At 39.0% G+C, this 18,088-nt stretch overlaps 2 protein-coding genes across 8 annotated transcripts in view; one reads left to right on the top strand and one right to left on the bottom strand.

Annotated features, from left to right (window-relative positions):
- Window positions 1–5,413: 5,413 nt before the first annotated feature.
- Window positions 5,414–18,088, bottom strand: part of DNAJB9 (DnaJ heat shock protein family (Hsp40) member B9) — a 47,066-nt gene continuing 34,391 nt past the window's right edge. Inside the window, exons 1-3 of one of the 2 annotated variants that reach the window (XM_003268123.3) lie at window positions 10,128–10,486; window positions 8,312–8,538; window positions 5,414–7,365 (exon numbers count right to left, since the gene is read on the bottom strand). In XM_003268123.3, the coding sequence (XP_003268171.1) occupies window positions 6,914–7,365; window positions 8,312–8,528 (669 nt within the window). In that variant the 5' untranslated portion in view covers window positions 8,529–8,538; window positions 10,128–10,486 and the 3' untranslated portion in view covers window positions 5,414–6,913. Of the gene's footprint in view, window positions 7,366–8,311; window positions 8,539–10,127; window positions 10,487–18,088 lie in introns of those variants that run through there. The other variant, XM_030826800.1, reaches the window with a different exon arrangement.
- Window positions 10,463–17,954, top strand: THAP5 (THAP domain containing 5). 6 transcript variants are annotated; one of them, XM_030826797.1, is made up of 3 exons: window positions 10,463–10,831; window positions 14,220–14,412; window positions 15,116–16,133. In XM_030826797.1, the coding sequence occupies exons 2-3, from the start codon at window positions 14,266–14,268 to the stop codon at window positions 16,028–16,030; spliced, it is 1,062 nt and encodes a 353-aa protein (XP_030682657.1). In that variant the 5' UTR covers window positions 10,463–10,831; window positions 14,220–14,265; the 3' UTR covers window positions 16,031–16,133. The 6 variants fall into 6 exon arrangements, with proteins under 6 accessions (XP_030682657.1, XP_012367719.1, XP_003268172.1 ...); XM_012512265.1 differs by having other exon boundaries at window positions 10,481–10,740; window positions 14,220–14,290; XM_003268124.3 differs by having other exon boundaries at window positions 10,514–10,740; window positions 15,116–17,954.

The following is an 18,088-nucleotide window of genomic DNA, read 5'->3' as shown; positions in this document are numbered from 1 at the left end:
AGGGTGCAGCTCTTCTCTCTTCATCTCCCACAACATGGCAAGTGGGAGAGTGCGTGTTTCGGCCCTGTTTGTGTTACGGCTCTTTCAGTCCCGCCATTTGGTGGATCTGGAGTTCTTGTCCCATGTCCCGGAAGAATGAGGTATGCAGACAACTGGAGGGTGACCGAGGCAGAGAGGACCTTCATTGAGCAACAGAACAGCTCGCAGGGAACCCCAAGTGGGTAGCTCCTTTCCACAGGCAGGTAGTCCTTACAAGTTAAGGAGACCCGAACTAGGTAGCTCCTTCCTGCAACTGGTAGTCCCCACATCTGGCTGAATCTGGGATTTTTATGGGCTCAGAAGGGAGGAAGCGTGTGCTGATTAGTGCATGGTTAGCCATGGGTCGGGGGGGGTCCAGAAAAAGCACCATAACTTCTCACTCCAGGAGGCAGACTACACCTGGAACTGGCAGTCCAGCCCCCAGGCTTCACGCTGTTCCTGGCTTGAAGGAGAGGTTTCACTGGGGACCGGCCCCTTCCTACCAGGAACCTGTCTGCCTCTTGCCATCATCAACATGTTGGCCATGGCACCATGGCTGTCCGTACTGAGGAGCACCTGCAGGCCCATGCTAAGAACCCTCAGCCCCACCTCAGCCTCCCTGCCATGCTCATTGGCACCCAAAGTCCAATGAGGACTGAGGGAGCAGGGAGCTGGTGTGTCAGTGCCATCCCAAGCACATGCACACACCTGGCCAAGTTGTGACAGCATGTGGGCTGGGCCTCAACATTGGTCCAAAATTGGAGCAGGCACTAGGAGCAGGGAGTCCACAGAATGGGAGCAAGCACTTCCAAGCCTGGAGGGGGAGGGGTCTTCCCAGGCACCCTAAGAGCACAGGGTGGCTGCAGGTGTGCCTGGGAGCAGAGGGCTCCCACCTGTTCCCAGCCCCTGCAGTCTCCATGGAGCACACAGCCCAGCTTTGCCTCCCCCACTGCAACTGGCGTCCCTGCAGCGGCTATTCCAGATGAGCCACTGCCGCCACCAAAAGGATTAGACTGTCTTGGTTTGTTTTGTGTAGCTATAAAGAAATACTTGCAGCTGGGTAATTTCTAAAGAAAAGAGGTTTATTTGGCTTACACTTCTGAGGCTGTGCATCATGGCTCCAGCATCTGCTTCTGGTGAGGGCCTCAGACTGCTTCCACTCATGGCAGAAGGCAAAGGGGAACCAGCATATACGGAGATTACACGATGAGAGAGGAACCAAGGGAGAGAAACAGGGGAGGTGTCAGGCTCTTTTTAACAACTATCTCTTGTGGGAATTAATAAAGTAAGAACTCACTCCTGAGAAAGGGCATTAAAGTATTTATGAGGGATCTACCCCTATGACCCTAACATTTCTCATTAGGCCCCACTTCCAACACTGGGGATCAAATTTCAGCATGAGGTTTAGAGTGGACAAACATCCAAACCCTAGTAGACTGTAAGATGATTTCCCATTTATCTTAATCAAAAGTCACAGTTTGATTTTTCTGTCTGCAAATACTGTCTTGTTGTAAAAATATAACAACAAAAATTACTAGCTCTTATTTTCTTGGGAGAATAATAAAGGAGTTTTCATTTACATAAATTATCCTCTTATAATTTGCTTGATAGTGGCTATTGTAGGTGTAAAATAGTCCTGAGGAAACAATATTATTCAGGTAGCTACAACAGTGATCAAAAGAAGGAAAGCTTGTTGATGAAATGTAGGCTAAAGCCCATCATAATGGGCTCTGATAGGATAATCTTTTTCAATCATAGTAAATTCAAATACTTTTTTTTTATAATGCAACACAATTACCAACACAATATATGCTATCATCCTTGCTTTGGTACGTGTTCATGCACATGTTCCGAAGGTTTATTATATGATTTTTTTCACTTTTATTTAGGCCAGTATTTACCAAGCTTTTACTGTGGCACACTTGAATATGGTTAAGGGTACTTAGTAAAAATGTTTCCATGGTCCAATAAATTGGGCAAACAATATTTGGTATCCCTACCAAAGATTCACAACATAGATTAGTATGTTGAGAATTCTGAGCAGCTCACTGTCTCAGTCTGTTCAGACTCGCAAAACAAGATGCCATAGACCGCGTGGCTTATAAAAAACAGAACTTTATTTCTCACAGTTCCAGGGGCTGAGAAGTCTAAGATGAAGGCACTAGCAGATTGACTGTCTGGTGACAGCCCTCTTCCTCACAGATCTTCTCTAACCTCACATGGTAGAAAAAATGAGTGATCTCCCTTGGGCCCTTTTTAGAAGGGCACTAATCCCATTCATGAGAATTCTGCCTCCTGACCTAATTACTCAAAGGCCCTATCTCCTAATACTATAGGAATATGGGGAGGACATAACCATTCAGACCCTAGCACTCACCTAAAAAGAAACATATTTAACAAGGTTTGAATCCCAACCCAGATTTCACAAATCTATTTAAACATGATTTTTTTCATAGCATACTTCTTACTCCTGTAGAACATCATTCTGAAGAATAAGCTGTTACTACATGGATTGAATCATAGCTGATACTCTACTAAAAAGTCCATGATAAAAATTCTGTCCAGAAATGTTTTTTCAAATGATTTAAGAGCACTTAATCTTGCTGCCATTCTGTTTTAAACCTGCTTCAATCAGGCTCACCCCTACAACTTGATAGAAATTGGCATCCAGGTCATTTTTGATATCAGTATTGCTAAAAACAACAATGGTTAGTTCTCAGCCATAATCTTACTGGATTTAGTGGCAGTATTTTACAAAGTTGATCACTTTCTACTTTTTTTTTTTTTTTCTTGAGATGCAGTCTCACTTTGTCATCCAGGCCGGAGTGCAGTGGCATGATCTCAACTCACCGCAACCTCCACCTCCTGGATTCAGGTGATTCTCCTGCCTCAGCCTCTCAAGTAGCTGGGATTACAGGCACCTGACACCACACCTGGCTAATTTTTGTATTTTTAATAGAGACAGGGTTTCATCATGTTGGTCAAGCTGGTCTCGAACTCCTGACTTCAAGCAGTCCACCTGCCTCGTCCTCCCAAAGTCCTAGGTTTACAGGCGTGAGCCACCATGCCCAGCCGCTTTCTACTTCTTGATATATTTATTTCACTTCCTTCCAAGACACAAAACTCATTACTCACTGCCTGCTGCTTATCAGATGCCTTTGTAGGCTCCTCATTTTCTTTTTGCATTTTTAGAGTACCAGGGGACTCAGTTATTCAATTGCTTTTTATATCTCTACACCTTCCCTCAGTAATTTCATCTACTCTCAAAGTTTTAAAGTATCACGTATTTTGACAATCCCAAAATGTGTATTTCACTCTCTCTCCCAAACTTCAGACATATCTCCACCCATTTACTCATCATCTCAAATTCGATATATCTAAGCTGAACTTCTGATTTTTCCTCCTAAATGTCTTCTTTCTGCAGTCTTTCCCATCTTAAAGGCAACTCTGTATTTCCAGTTACTCAGAACATGAAGCTTAGAATCATAGTTTCTCCTCTGTCTCTCACATCTACATCTAATCCATACATCTAATCCATAAGCAAATCCTGGTAGCTGTACTTGCAGAATACATCTGGAATCCAACCACTTCCTACCACTTCCACTGCTGCCACCCTCGTGCGATGCACAAGCTGCAACAATTTCTCATCCTAGAATACTGAAATAGCCTCCAAACTGTCTCCCTATTCCACCATTGCCCCTCTGTCTATTCTGAACAAAGCAGGTGGAGTGACCCTTTTAAAATGATTTAAAGATCAAGTCGTTTATCTGCTCCAACCTCAGCCATCACATCACATTCCAAAGTCAAATCCTTTACAAAGGTTGGCAAAGCCCTAGGTGATCTGTAGGGCTGCTTTCAACCCCTCTTATCTATGAATTCATCTCCTACTACTCTGGTTTGCTCACTGGCCTCCAGTTATGTGCGCTTCTTTGCCATTCCTACAACTTCCCACATGTTTCCACCTTCGGTACAAACAATTCCCTCCAAGTATCTGCTCAAATTTACCTTCTCAATGAGGTCAACACTGACAATCCTGTCGAAAATTGCAACACATCCTCAACCTGCCTGCCCTCATAATTCTCCTCTCCTGTGCTACATTTTCTTTTTCCATACTTTATAAATTTATAACTTATTCCTATGGTTATTGCTTGTCTTTTCCCACAAGAATGTAATCACCCCCAACATCCTGCTCACCACTTACGGTGTATCATAATGAATAACAGTAAAGAGAACTGCACAATAAAGTATTTAGGTAGCTCCACATTAGGGCAACCTCTGGAGAGAAGTTTGCGAGGGAATTGAGTAACAAAGTTGAGATATGAGGAAGAATATGAATTTCACAGGAAAAAGTAGGCCTGCATGGTAGGGAACACATGTACCACACATCTGTTACCTCCCATTGACTTTGGTTGTTAGATGTAAATGTAAACCAAATGTGAGTTCACATTACTTCATCTGTTCTGACACCATCATTAGAGAAAAGAAATCCTGAAGTAAGCAGGTTAAGAACTGTCCTTATCTGTTGATGCAATATTCTATTAAAAAATCTGATACTAGAATCTTAAATTCTTTCAATCTCTGAATTATATTGTCAGGGCTAATAGTTGGGGCTTCTTTCCCTAGCTGTCAGTTTTCCTTAAATGTCTGACATTCTTTGGACATCAGTATGTGTTTATGAAGGATTAGATCAAATTGCACAGATAGCTGAGAAAAGCAGTTTCTTCAGCAGTTATGTGTCTGCATTAGATCTCCTTTTTGAATAGGAGCGATGGTTCTCAGTAAATTGTCAGGCAGTGGCCAATCGTAGCTCACTGCAGCCTTAAACTCCTCCCACCTCAGCTTCCAGAGTATCTGACATGTGCCTGTCATCACACCCGGCTAAATTGTCAGGGTTTTTTAACCAGCAGGTGCCCACAGGTGAGTATGTGGTCTGCATGCAGTTGTTTCCCACCAAGCCAATATAAGGAGGCTTTACTCTGGGAGTGCTGCCATTTCTCACCAGCACCTTCTTGACCTTCAAGTGAAAATTCACTTCACCTTTACTCTGCCTTCACCTCACACCCTAATACCCTCAACTGGGAAGTCTTCCCCCAAATAACCCCTTTCTTTCAAGACTTGTTTAGTCCCTTGCCTGAGAAAAAGTTACTTTTGTTAACAACGGTTTACCTGGAGGGAGTAGCAAAGAGCAGAGCTTTCCAATGCAGTTCTTCAATAAATTAATATGAATGAATTCTGCACCCTCACCCAAATCCAATCCTTGAAGCTTCTCCAGGACATCCTGATTGTGGTTTTCTGATTTATCTCCCAAACCACACTCTTCTGCTTTATATATTACTGGAATGTCTCAAAACTTGATTTTTTTAAAAATAGGCTACAGATAATCTTCAGCCCAAAATTCAAGGTATAGCTAATTTTATTATTATCAAACAAAACTAGTAGATATAACTTCCAGGAAATAAGTTACATAAATATAACAGAATAAATTCATTTTCTTAAGTTTCAAATTAAAGATGATTAAGAAATACAGCTTTATGTAAAGTTTCAGCTTTTTCTCAACCACGCCTAAAGAGGAAAGAACTGGCAGCAGGAACACTTGCTCCTAGCAAACAAATACAACAAAATTATAATTAAAAAGATTCTTAAGCTATCAAAATTTGTGAGAGGAGGATGGTAAGAATGCAGTAGAAATTACCAAATGACAAACAAAATCCTATCAGTTTTCAGGTTAGTCAAAAGTAACTTCATGAATATAGCCTGTGATCAGTGTATGTCCCATAGCTTATATGCCCTCTATACCTCCACAGTTGCATAATAAACTTTTACCAATAAAACAACAACGAATATCAGGTTGTAAATATTTATATTTCTCTCACATACAATGTTGTATGAGACATTTAATATGTATCCATAGGATTAATACTCATATGGAGTATAATGTGGAAAAGTGCAGAACTAAAGAAAGAAATAAGTCTATCCAAAAACAAAAGCACACATTTCTCAGGATTTAAAAATATTGCACATAGTAAGGTTGCACAGAAATTACTGGCTGGTTTTACAAACAGAATGAGGTATTAGTCAATCTCTAGATAAAGATGAGTAGAGAGAGGATAAACTAAACACACAAACACATAAATCCGTATTAAGACCTAAGAGTGCCAACAACTAAGAAAGAAATGTGAAAAGGATATGTAAGTAGCTATGATTTCAACACTACAAAATCATTTTTAGCCTGGGACCAAACACATGACAATCTCTTGGCAATATTTCGTTAAGTTTTCAACTTTTTTCCAGCCTAAATGACTATGGGCAATAAAACCATTTCCTTTACCCCAGTTCTACTGTAGAAAGGCACAGGGCTGTGGTAAGTATCAAACCATCCCTTTCCCAACCTTTCAGTAGCAATTAACCAAGATACTGTTCTCCTTTGCTGAATGACTCAATTATACAGTTTCATGTACATTCTGCAACCCAAGTCACAGATGTTACAGAACATGCAACTTCGAATTAGTAAAGGTTTCACTGCAAAAATCATTAGGTTCACACAATTTAAATCTACAATAACTTTTAAAGTTTAATCAGGTAAACTCAATATTTTCTTGGTAATAAAACTGGTGATATTAGTGAGCCCAAGGGCAGGTAGAGAAAAAGGACTAGGCAAAATTACGTGTTTTTTAAAGAAACTTTCCTAATCAGGGAAATAATTAGCATTTTGTCTATTCGTTGAATGTTGAATTTGTCAAAAAAAAAAAAAAAACCCTTAAATATATTTAATGGCTATATCAAATTGTTTTAAGTGAAATCATGCACTTGTCAAAATAGTTCACAGAAAATTGTTTAGCATCAAAGATAATGAGGAAGAGTCAACTAGTTGGATTTAGTGAGAACAGAAAAAGAACTACTGTCCTGAACAGTCAGTGTATGTAGTAACCATATTTCCTCTTCGCTGAGTGACAGTCCTGCAGTGCTTGCTAGAGCCATGAAACCTATTTTCAGTCTGTACTGTATGCCCATTGGTAGAGTCAAAACCACTAAAAGAAAACATTTTCTCCATATCTTCAAACATGTCATCAAATAATCCACCTCCAAAAGAAAACTCTTGGAAATGATGCCTTTGTCTACTGGAACCTTCCTGGCGTGTCTGGAAATGATTTTCAAAATGCTTCTTGGATCGAGCGTTTTGGTTCTTACCAAAAAAGCTGAAGTCTTTAAATAAGTCATCAAAATTGAAGTTAAATGACTGCTCAAAAGAACTTCCACTACCTCTTTGTCCTTTACCGTTAGTAAAAGCACTGTGTCCAAGTGTATCATACTCTTTTCGTCTATTAGCATCTGAGAGTGTTTCATATGCTGAAAGAGACAAAAATATTTTTAGTAACTGAAGGTAAAACATTCAAAATTACATACATTCAAATCTCCTCAAGTAAGTGAACCGAATACTATTATTTTAGGGAAGAATTTCACATCAGAAATAAAAGCAAAACACTACAAATATAAGCATCAAGTTAATCAAAGTTATAAAATAAGGCAGAAACTGTCTTATTAACTGATGTATTATCAGCAGTTGGCACAATGCCATCTGTAATATTCAATAGTTATTAAATGTTACCATTACTACAAATAAACATGTGGGCAACAATTACAGAGTTCTTTAACCTTCATATTATTTGTGTGAAATCATTAATTGTATTCAAAAATTAAACCATCAACTATAACCAATTAATAGGAATTAAGATTTTGCACCTCCTTACTAAAGTAAATTAATTCTAACTCCCCAGTTACCTCCACCCAACAATAATTACTGAATGCTCAGCAGGTGCAATTTGTTTTAGAGCTAGTCTGAAGTCAAAATTTGTTTCAATTTTTTCTTTAAAGACAAATACGGCTTTGAAACGCAGATCAAGTGAATAAAGCACTTTAGAGTCTAGTTTAATTTTTAAGTATTTAATGTTTAAAATGTAAAATATTCTGTTTCATAAGTTAGTTGATAAGAATTTTGGGTACCTAAAATTCTTTTTGTCATTGAAACAACAGTGATCTCATAAATAATATAGAATAGATTTTCAATATTTTTAGATATGTATACCAATAAAATTATCTATTATTCTTTCATGTATTTATTCAGGAATCAAAGCATCTGTGATAAGAAAATAATCTCAGAGAATCACCCAATATTTATACATAAATCTCACTCCACCTCCTATCTCCACAAAACCTTCAAATACAAACACTTCTTAGCTATCATTCTCCTTACTAGTTAATACCCATGACACTTCAGAGATTGTCATTTATTTACCTTCTGCAATCTCTCTGAATTTTGCTTCAGCATCCGGGCTCTTATTTTTGTCAGGGTGGTACTTCATGGCCAACTTGTGAAAGGCCTTCTTGATTTGGCGCTCTGATGCCGATTTTGGCACACCTAAGACATCATAGTAGCTTTTTGAGGCCAGAATTAATTCTGTTATCATTAAAATGCAGATTGCAAAGATGAAAATTGACTGGGGAGTAGCCATTTCTAATATCCTAAAACAGAATAGAAAAAAAATGTTATGGATGGAGCTAATCTTAAAATTTCTTTCTTTTAAAAGAAATCCAACACAAGGTAAACCTAATGCAGTATCAAAATAGTAAGCATACAGTATCTATTACCTGTTCACATGTAATTTCACTTATAGTTTTATAACTCCCAAACTGGCTTAACCTTATTGAGAACAAAAATAATTCTTGGCTTTGTCTGTCTACTAATACTCTGGCCATACACAGAGGAGATAGAAAATTATCAATAACTGACTTTTAACCAGTTTATATTGAAGATTCATCACATGCAAGCATTGTAAGAAAAAAAAGAAAACCAAATAATATAAGATCCCAACTTTCAAGAATTCATATACTGAAAGTAATATTCAACTTCACAGAAAAAAAACATAAAAAAAAAAAAGGTGGAGCACCAAGGTAAATAGCCCAGTATATCTAAATTAGTATTAAACTCGCTCTAAAAATTCAGCTTTCATTTCAGCAGGTGAGCCAAGGACTGCAAATAGAGAATCTTAATATCACAATACTAATACTGACAATACAATAGAATGTTGTCTTTTTCCCAAATGTAAGATCCCAAATGTTTAACCAGGAAGCATGGCTAAATACTGTTTAAAACTCATGATGAACAGAATTTAAGATTTCTGCTAAAGCTGCCAGAAAAATGAACTTTGACAGTTTGTACTGTGGTTAAGGCAGATTCTTTCAAATTCAGTAGTTAAAATATTTCTTTTACCTTTAAACCATTAAAGAAATGTTAACTTAGAATTCTTGACAATACGTATTCAATGACTTGAGATTCAAAATGAAGGGATGGATCCTGTTTTTTGAATACGGTACCACGAGAATCCTTAGTAACCTATGATGCCATAATAATGCTGACGAAAAACACTACGGTTTGTGGAAATTGCCTGGCTTCCTCTCCAGCGGCCTTTCCTGAGAGTAATTAGCAGGCAGGTAGATTACTTATTTCCAGAGAGTCACTCGTAGTCACGGGTACCAAGGATCAAGAACCACCTCTCGGTTTAAGGAACACAGTGTGTCCCATGGACGCTGCGTCAACTGCACGTTGCTCCCTAATCAAAGGGCGGATCTAAAACTGACAGGGAGGCGCCTCACTGGTTCAGTAGATGTTATTCCACGGTCTCAAGGTGGACATCTAATGATTTTTTTTTTAGCAGACTAGTTCTGTATTGTACAGACTTCTCATCCCCAAGACGGCCCGGCCAGCCAGCAGCCCGTGCCTTATTTCCCAGCCTCGGGAGGCGGCCGGGCTGGACCCTCCAACCTTCACCTAAAGGCGACTGGCACCTTCCCTGCCCGCCCAGGCCCCGCCGTAGAAGCTGCCCGAGACCCGGGCTCTACTCCGGCGCCCGTGAAAGCCAGCGCCACAACCCAAAACACGATTCTGTGATGCGGCTCTCTCCGTTCTTCCATTCTCTCGGTCAAAAACATGCAGCCCGTTGTCCCTGCGGCGACCGTGGCGGACACCGAGGCCAAGTCAGCTCACAAAGACAGGCCTGGGCTACGGGGACCCTCCGAACTCCCCTCTCCACGACCCCGGCCTCGTCCCTCACCTGCACCCTCCGACTACTGCTGCTCCTCCACAGAGCTGAGGCGCTGGCGACCCTGACGATCGGCTCGGGTCGGCTGCTTGGGCCCGGCCCCTCACCGCGGCCTCCTGGAGCTGGCGCGCGCCCTAATCTCGGTCGTACACCGACCTAGCGCTCCTCCTTCACCGCTGGCGCCCAGTCCCCTCTCAGCCAGCCCCTCACTGGCAGGAGGTAGCCGCTGGCGCCACCACCTCAGAAGACCTACACGAAACGCTTCCCCATTGGCTTCTGCCTCCCCACGTGATCCCGGCGCCCTACGCGCACGTGGAAAACTGTTGTTGCCGCTAGGGCTGTGCGCCACTTCCGGCCCCAACCCTCGAAAAGGCGGTGCTTAAACCGGCGGAGGCGGAAGTGAGTCGACAGACAAGGCGGCTTTACCGGCGGATGCCAGCGCAGACGCAGTGGCTCGACAGGCCTGGACTTGTGGCGCAGCCTCAGTGAGGAGGGCCGCGCTGCACCCATCGCCGGCCCCGGTCTCCAGGGGCCTCACCCGAGTGATGCCTCGGTATTGCGCAGCGATTTGTTGTAAGAACCGCCGGGGACGAAACAATAAAGACCGGAAGCTGAGTTTTTATCCGTAAGTTGTTTCTGGAACAGAAGCGTCAGCCTCGCCGTGAGGCCTTGGACCTGTGGCCTTTGGGCTTGGGTGTCTCCTGTCCGCTCTGCCTGTGAGTCCTCAGCTCTCCGTACGTCGCCCGCGGCAAGATGGAGGGAAGGCGCTAGTTCAGTTTACCTAGCTATGCCCTTCTTGCGCGAGGACTACGGGCTGGTGGCGAGGCCCAGGAGCCTGTTTGGGTGTCAACAGTTAAAACAGTAAAGTTTGCGCGGGCTTCTGTGGTTTTCAGAGTCTTTTCTCCACCTCACGTGATCTCATTTCATTGAACAACATTAACCACCATTTAAGATACGTGAAACCTGCGAAGTGGAAAGGTGCATGCAAAGTTAATTTACACCCCCTGCGAGTTAGGTCGCATAGGTATAATTTCATCCCACTTTTCTCCTGAGGAAACTGAGGCCCGGAATGACTAGGTAACCGACCTTGGAAGTTTAGTGTCAGAGCCAGAATTATAAACTAGTCTTCTGCTTAGGGCTGTAGATACTCTGCAGAGAACAAGGTTTTATTCTGTTATTCTGAACTACTAGAGCCACAATATATTTCCATCAAACTATTGAAGCACTGATTTTTATTCAGAAGTATAGAAAAGCAGTGTCGTATAATAATTAGGGGTCCAGGCTTTAGTGCTAGATCCTGGTTCCACTATTCTGTAGCTTAATGACCTCTTGGAAAGTATTTAAGCTTTGGTGTCTCACATATCTAATCTATAACGTGGAGGTGTTAATAGTACTTACATGATTAATAACACATGAAAAGCAACATATTTAAAATACTGCGTTTCCATTTTTTCTTGTATTTAAAAACAATTCATTTAGATCTAACCTGGTTCAGATTTTCAGCAGTTGTTTTGTGCTCATTTTACTTTAGACCTGAAGGACTTATTCACTAATGATTCAGCTGCTTTCCAGTATTTTAATTAATGGAAAAAAAAAACTGGTAACCCCACCAGGCGTGGTGGCTCACGCCTATAATCCCAGCACTTTGGGAGGCCGAGGCGGGCAGATCACCTGAGGTCGGGAGTTCGAGACCAGCCTGACCAACATGGAGAAACTCCGTCTCTACTAAAAATACAAAATTAGCCAGGCGTGGTGGCGCATGCCTGTGATCTCAGCTACTCGGGAAGCTGAGGCAGGAGAATCGCTTGAACACGGGAGGTGGAAGTTGAGGTGAGCCGAGATCACACCATTGCACCACAGCCTAGGCAACAAGCGCGAAACTCCGTCTCAAAAGAAAAAAAAACTGATAACCCCAAGTAATTCACAATCCTTTCACAATCCATGGCAATATTTCCAGGATTGTCTCCCTTGAAGCCCAGCCTCAAGATGCAAAGAGATGTTTGGGGGAGGAAAACAATCTAAAACACTTTCAGTTTATAGGGAAATACTACTGTACTAATGGCTCTATCTCTGAGAATGTTTGTAGCAAAAGATCATGTTGAACTTGATTTAACCCCGTATTTCCCAGATTTATTTGGCCTTTGATATTGGAGATGGGGTATAACTCCACACTAAAATTTTTAACTAACCTTTGTGGACCTTACGGTAACTTTCTAGGAAGGAAAAAATAATGCAAGTGAATTGTAAAGATTTTTTTCACTGAAAATGTGAATTTAGTAAAAGTCGTATTATTTCTAGGGTTTTTAAAAAATTTCTTATGTAATCCACAAAATAAAAATTGAATTAGTTTTATTCTCCAGTAGCGTCAAACTTGAATTGAATTTGCTCATGTTAACACTACAGCAAACTGTAGTTTAAATGTATATGAATTTGGGAATTCAGTTAATATAGTGTCCAGTTTGTACTATGATTATGTTATGCTTTTTTGGCAATTACGTAAGACAGTGAAACAAAATTATCAAATGAATTGAACCAATATAAAGACATAATTTATTCAGGAAACATGATCAAGATTTCTTAGAGATTTACCAATTGAAGCAGTACAGTCCAGTAACCAGTAAGGATATTCACAAAGTATTTTTTTAAAGAGTTGATAACTTAGCATATAGATACAATGGAAATAATTTGCAAACAGCATCCATATACATGAATTTACAGTAAAAAGCATTATTGTAAAAGGCCTATTTTCATTTCAGTTGTGACAAAAGAAATGAATTTACCAATGGCCAGAAGAAGTCAGGTCCTCTAAAAGAAAATTTGTTTGCCTTTAAAATTCCTTTTCTGGTTATGCTTGTCATACTTACAATCTAATATTTGTAAAGTTAAAATATTTTTAAAACATGATTAATATTGTTTCCGTGGTTAGAATTTCCAAAGGTAGTTTATCTGATTTTTTTCTGTATGAGGATATCAGGATTAAAAGTTATATCTTACAGAGTACCCAGACTTTCCATGGCATCTTAAAAAGTTACCAGAATTTAAGGGGAAAAAATGATGCTACTACAAAACATAAGCTAAATGATTGGGATTAGGGGAGGGGAATGTATAACAGCTACATTTTATATGAGAAACCTTATATTGTTACTATTTTTAAAAACAGGAAATTATGTGGTGTCTTGGACTGTGTTCTTGGAAAATTACCAAATGGAATATAAACCATTTTCCAATATTGTTTTGTATACCTTGACCCAAACCTTTTTAGATTGATAGGAAAAATTTTCTATCAAATTCTGCCATACATTGTAATGTTAGCACCAACTCTAAATCCAGATTATTGTCAGGTACAGGAACAAAATGTATACAGCGCTGTCTTGCCATTTCTATTTGATTTGTTTCATATAAAATATCTGAGACTGTCCCTTTTAACATGTTCCATTCTTTTCTTGTATCAGAGTTTCTCCTTCAGAACTTGAAATTTGGAGTTCCCAGTTCATCGGTTATAGAAGTGTAGTACTATTAGACTAGATTACTTATAAATAGAATTAAAGCTGATGCTAGTAAAGAGAATATTTTCAGTACTCTTTCAGCTAAATCATTTGTTTGAAATAACATCTTATTTTTTAAATACTAACAAATAAGATTGTAAAGCTTAATACTGCCTTGAATTATAGACAACAAGCCATTTGACATGTGGTGGTATTATGAAATACATTTGAATAGGAATTTATAATTTATACAAAGCTCTTTTCTAGTTCTAGGCAAACTGTACAGCAATATAAAAATGGAACATAATCCATAGAAAATACAAATAGATTTTGTCCTTTGTAGGAACACATATATTTTACTTGAAGGGACTCTGAATTATGTTCAGCTCTTATCAGATAAGAGCCTTGGCTACGTGTCTTACATCTTAGGCCTCTTACTGCAGAGATGATAATGGTACTAGTTGTCATGAAGATGCTCTTATTTGGTAGGGATGGTTGCCTTCCTCTTGTAGTACTTACTTGATGCATAGGTTACCCAGATATATAGGGTTAGAATTTGGCAAAATTGTAAAAATATAGCAAAGTTTTCCCTTTTTTCTTCTTTTCTTTTAAATTCCAGATTTCCTCTACATGACAAAGAAAGACTGGAAAAGTGGTTAAAGAATATGAAGCGAGATTCATGGGTTCCCAGTAAATACCAGTTTCTATGTAGTGACCATTTTACTCCTGACTCTCTTGACATCAGATGGGGTATTCGATATTTAAAACAAACTGCAGTTCCAACAATATTTTCTTTGCCTGAGGACAATCAGGTATTGCAGTATGGGAGAGGGGTAATGCTGAGCAGAGTGGCAGATTTCAGGGTGGCAGGTGATCAGGTGGGAGAGTAAGAGGGATCTAACTTGGGTAAACAGATACTTGGAAAAAAGGGAGCACTAATTTGTGCTTTTACTAAAAGTGATAATTAAAAATAAACGAATGAAGCACAGCTTAAGAGAAGCAAGAGATAATACATTATTAAGTTATTAACACAAGTTCATGAGTTTCATTTTTTATACTTTTTTTTGAGACAAGGTCTCATTCTGTCACCCTGGCTGGAGTGCAGCGGTGTGATCTCAGCTCACTGCAACCTCTGCCTCCCGGGCTCAAGCCATTCTCTTGCCTCAGCCTCCTGGGATTACAGGTGCCTGCCACCACGGCCGGCTAATTTTTGTATTTTTAGTAGGGATGGGGGTTTCACCATGTTAGCCAGGCTGGTCTTGAACTCCTGACCTCAGTTGATCTGCCTGCCTTGGCCTCCCAATATACTAGTCTTTTGAATGACCTGAAATGTTTCTGCCGTATATTGAATGGGATTAATGCTTTTTAGAAAATACTTTAAGGTATATGTATGCAGAACTTTTTTTGAACTAATTTGCTTGGCCTGTGTACTGCTTAATATTATAATTAAGTAGCACTAGCATAATAAGCCAATAAAGGTCATCTTTTTCAGAACATGAAAATATTATTTTCTAGGGAAAAGACCCTTCTAAAAACAAATCCCAGAAGAAAAACTTGGAAGATGAGAAAGAAGTATGCCCAAAAGCCAAGTCAGAAGAATCATTTGTATTAAATGAGACAAAGAAAAATATAGTTAACACAAATGTGCCCCCTCAACATCCAGAATTACTTCATTCATCTTCCTTGGTAAAGCCACCAGCTCCCAAAACAGGAAGTATACAAAATAACATGTTAACTCTTAATCAAGTTAAACAACATACTGGGAAACCAGAATCTACATTGGAAACATCAGTTAACCAAGATACAGGTATAGGTGGTTTTCACACACGTTTTGAGAATCTAAATTCTACAACTATTACTTTGACAACTTCAAATTCAGAAAGTATTCATCAATCTTTGGAAACCCAAGAAGCTCTTGAAGTAACTACCAGTCATCATGCTAATCCAAACTTTACAAGTAATACCATGGAAATAAAGTCAGCACAGGAAAATCCATTCTTATTCAGCACAATTAATCAAACAGTTGAAGAATTAAACACAAATAAAGAATCTGTGATTGCCATTTTTGTACCTGCCGAAAATTGTAAATCTTCAGTTAGTTCTTTTATATCTGCACAAAAAGAAACCACGGAAGTGGAAGACACAGACATTGAAGACTCCTTGTATAAGGATGTAGACTATGGGACAGAAGTTTTACAAATCGAACATTCTTACTGCAGACAAGACATAAATAAGGAACATCTTTGGCAGAAAGTCTCTAAGCTACATTCAAAGATAACTCTTCTAGAGTTAAAAGAGCAACAAACTCTAGGTAGATTGAAGTCTTTGGAAGCTCTTATAAGGCAGCTAAAGCAGGAAAACTGGCTATCTGAAGAAAATGTCAAGATTATAGAAAACCATTTTACAACATATGAAGTCACTATGATATAGAATAACTAGGTTTTAAAACTGGCTGTTAAGCTTTTTCCAGCCAAACCAAACTACATGTAAAGTGAACTTTTTCCTGTATAAAGTTCTCATCTTAATGAACCTATGAGAGTGTTGTGAAGTTATGAACTGTATCCTATTCTTGTAATGCTCATTAAAGAAAAACCAGAGAGTTGGGCTGGAGAGAAAAGCGGTTTTATTACTTGATAATTTTCCAAATTAAAATTTAGCACATAGAAGGATTCAGTTATAACATGAGAAAACAAAGAAGTGTTCAAAGAGCACAGACTAGAAGTCAGGTTCAGGAATCAGTCCTGGTTCTATCACTGGCATATGATGGGCAAGTTACTTATGATTGTGCCTGAGTCCCTAATTTGTAAAATAAGCACTTACTAGATTTCTAAGTGTCTGGTTCTTTATAGTCCCTTCCCTTTTTATTAAGATACTTCTATTAGAACACATTTTCTGTAAGATAATATATACTTAATACTAGAAGTTGGCTAGAATTTGATGATATTAACTATTTTCAATATTTATTGGATTCTGTGGTCTTTGACCTTTTGGCCGTAGTTACATATTGCAGTTATGTTATCTGTAATAGAAAGGAAGATAAACTTTTTTTTTTTGAGATGGAGTCTCACTCTGTAACCCGGGCTGGAGTGCAGTGCAGTGGCCTGATCTCGGCTCACTGCAGCCTCTGCCTCCGAGGTTCAAGCGATTCTCCTGCCTCAGCCTCCCAAGTAGCTGGGATTACAGGCACACACCACCACATCCAGCTTATTTTTGTATTTTTAATAGAAACGGGGTTTCACCATGTTGGCCAGGCAGGCCTCAAACTCCTGACCCCAGGTGATCCACCTGCCTCGGCCTCCCAAAGTGCTGGGATTACAGGCGTGAGCCACTGCACCTGGCCAAGATAGAACTTTTATAATTTTATTCCAGTTGAACTAAACTAAGGAACCACCCATTAGCCCAGTTCTTAGGAGAGGTACTTCAAACTTGAAAGAATACGTATTTCAGTTAACTTATATGTGGCTAACCATCAAATACATAGTCATCTAAGCTAAACTTTCTGTATTTATACAGTTATAAACCAAAAATTTTAATGAGGTTAATTTTAAATATATTTTAGAAATCACAGTTTGTATCTGTTTCTTAGTAGGTGTGGCCTTTAAAATATGTGCTTATTCATTGTTAAATTCCAGAATAATAGAGTAATACTTAATACTGTACATTCCCACTTATGTATATTTTATTAAAATTTGTAAGCAAGAAATACATAAGTGGTCATGATCTTACAGAGACAGAATTTCTCTTAGGAAAGAGAAGTGATGGTAATGTAAATAAAAATGCTGTTTGTATTCACATGATTTTAAGAAAACTGTAAAAGCAAAGACTTTGTAGTAATGACACAAATGTAACAAATAGATGTTTTCTTAAAATTGGCAGTCAGTATAATTATGTTTCTGCCTATGATGTTGAGGAAGTTCTATCAATCTGATTCTTAGTTTTCTCATCTGTTAAGTAGAACATACTATTACTTACCTTAAAGCGTGGCTTTGAGAATTTTGTAAGGAACAAACATGGTTTTGGTTCTGGAATATAGGAGGTGCTCAATAAAAGTTGACTGAATGGCAAATAATATTCTAATTGTTTTGTAAATGCATGATTATTTTTGGCCACATTTGACTTGGTTTCATTAGGCTAATATTAATTGGTACTATATGAAAGTGAGTCAACTAATAAAAGAAGTGTCTTAGGTGACGATGGGGGAAAAACAAAATTTTTGCATAAATTATGGGCAGATAATTGATAGTTATTACAGTGTTATTAAGTATTCCCATGTTGCATTTTGCAAATACTTATAATACAGATGAAAATAATCTTGAGTCACAATAAAGTAATGATATATTAACTCAAGTTTCAACAGTGTACATTGTAGTAATTTTCTGAAAGTTACAGGTTCCTCAGGAAAAATTTAAACTAGCTGTATTTCTTTAATAAATTATAAGTAAAAGTTGACTATCTCTTCTCTGAAAATTCAGAATGCTCCGAAATCTG

The sequence above is a fragment of the Nomascus leucogenys genome, chromosome 13 (genome assembly GCF_006542625.1).
Source record: "Nomascus leucogenys isolate Asia chromosome 13, Asia_NLE_v1, whole genome shotgun sequence".
Classification (NCBI taxonomy): domain Eukaryota; kingdom Metazoa; phylum Chordata; class Mammalia; order Primates; family Hylobatidae; genus Nomascus; species Nomascus leucogenys.
This window is presented reverse-complemented; position numbering and strand designations above follow the sequence as displayed.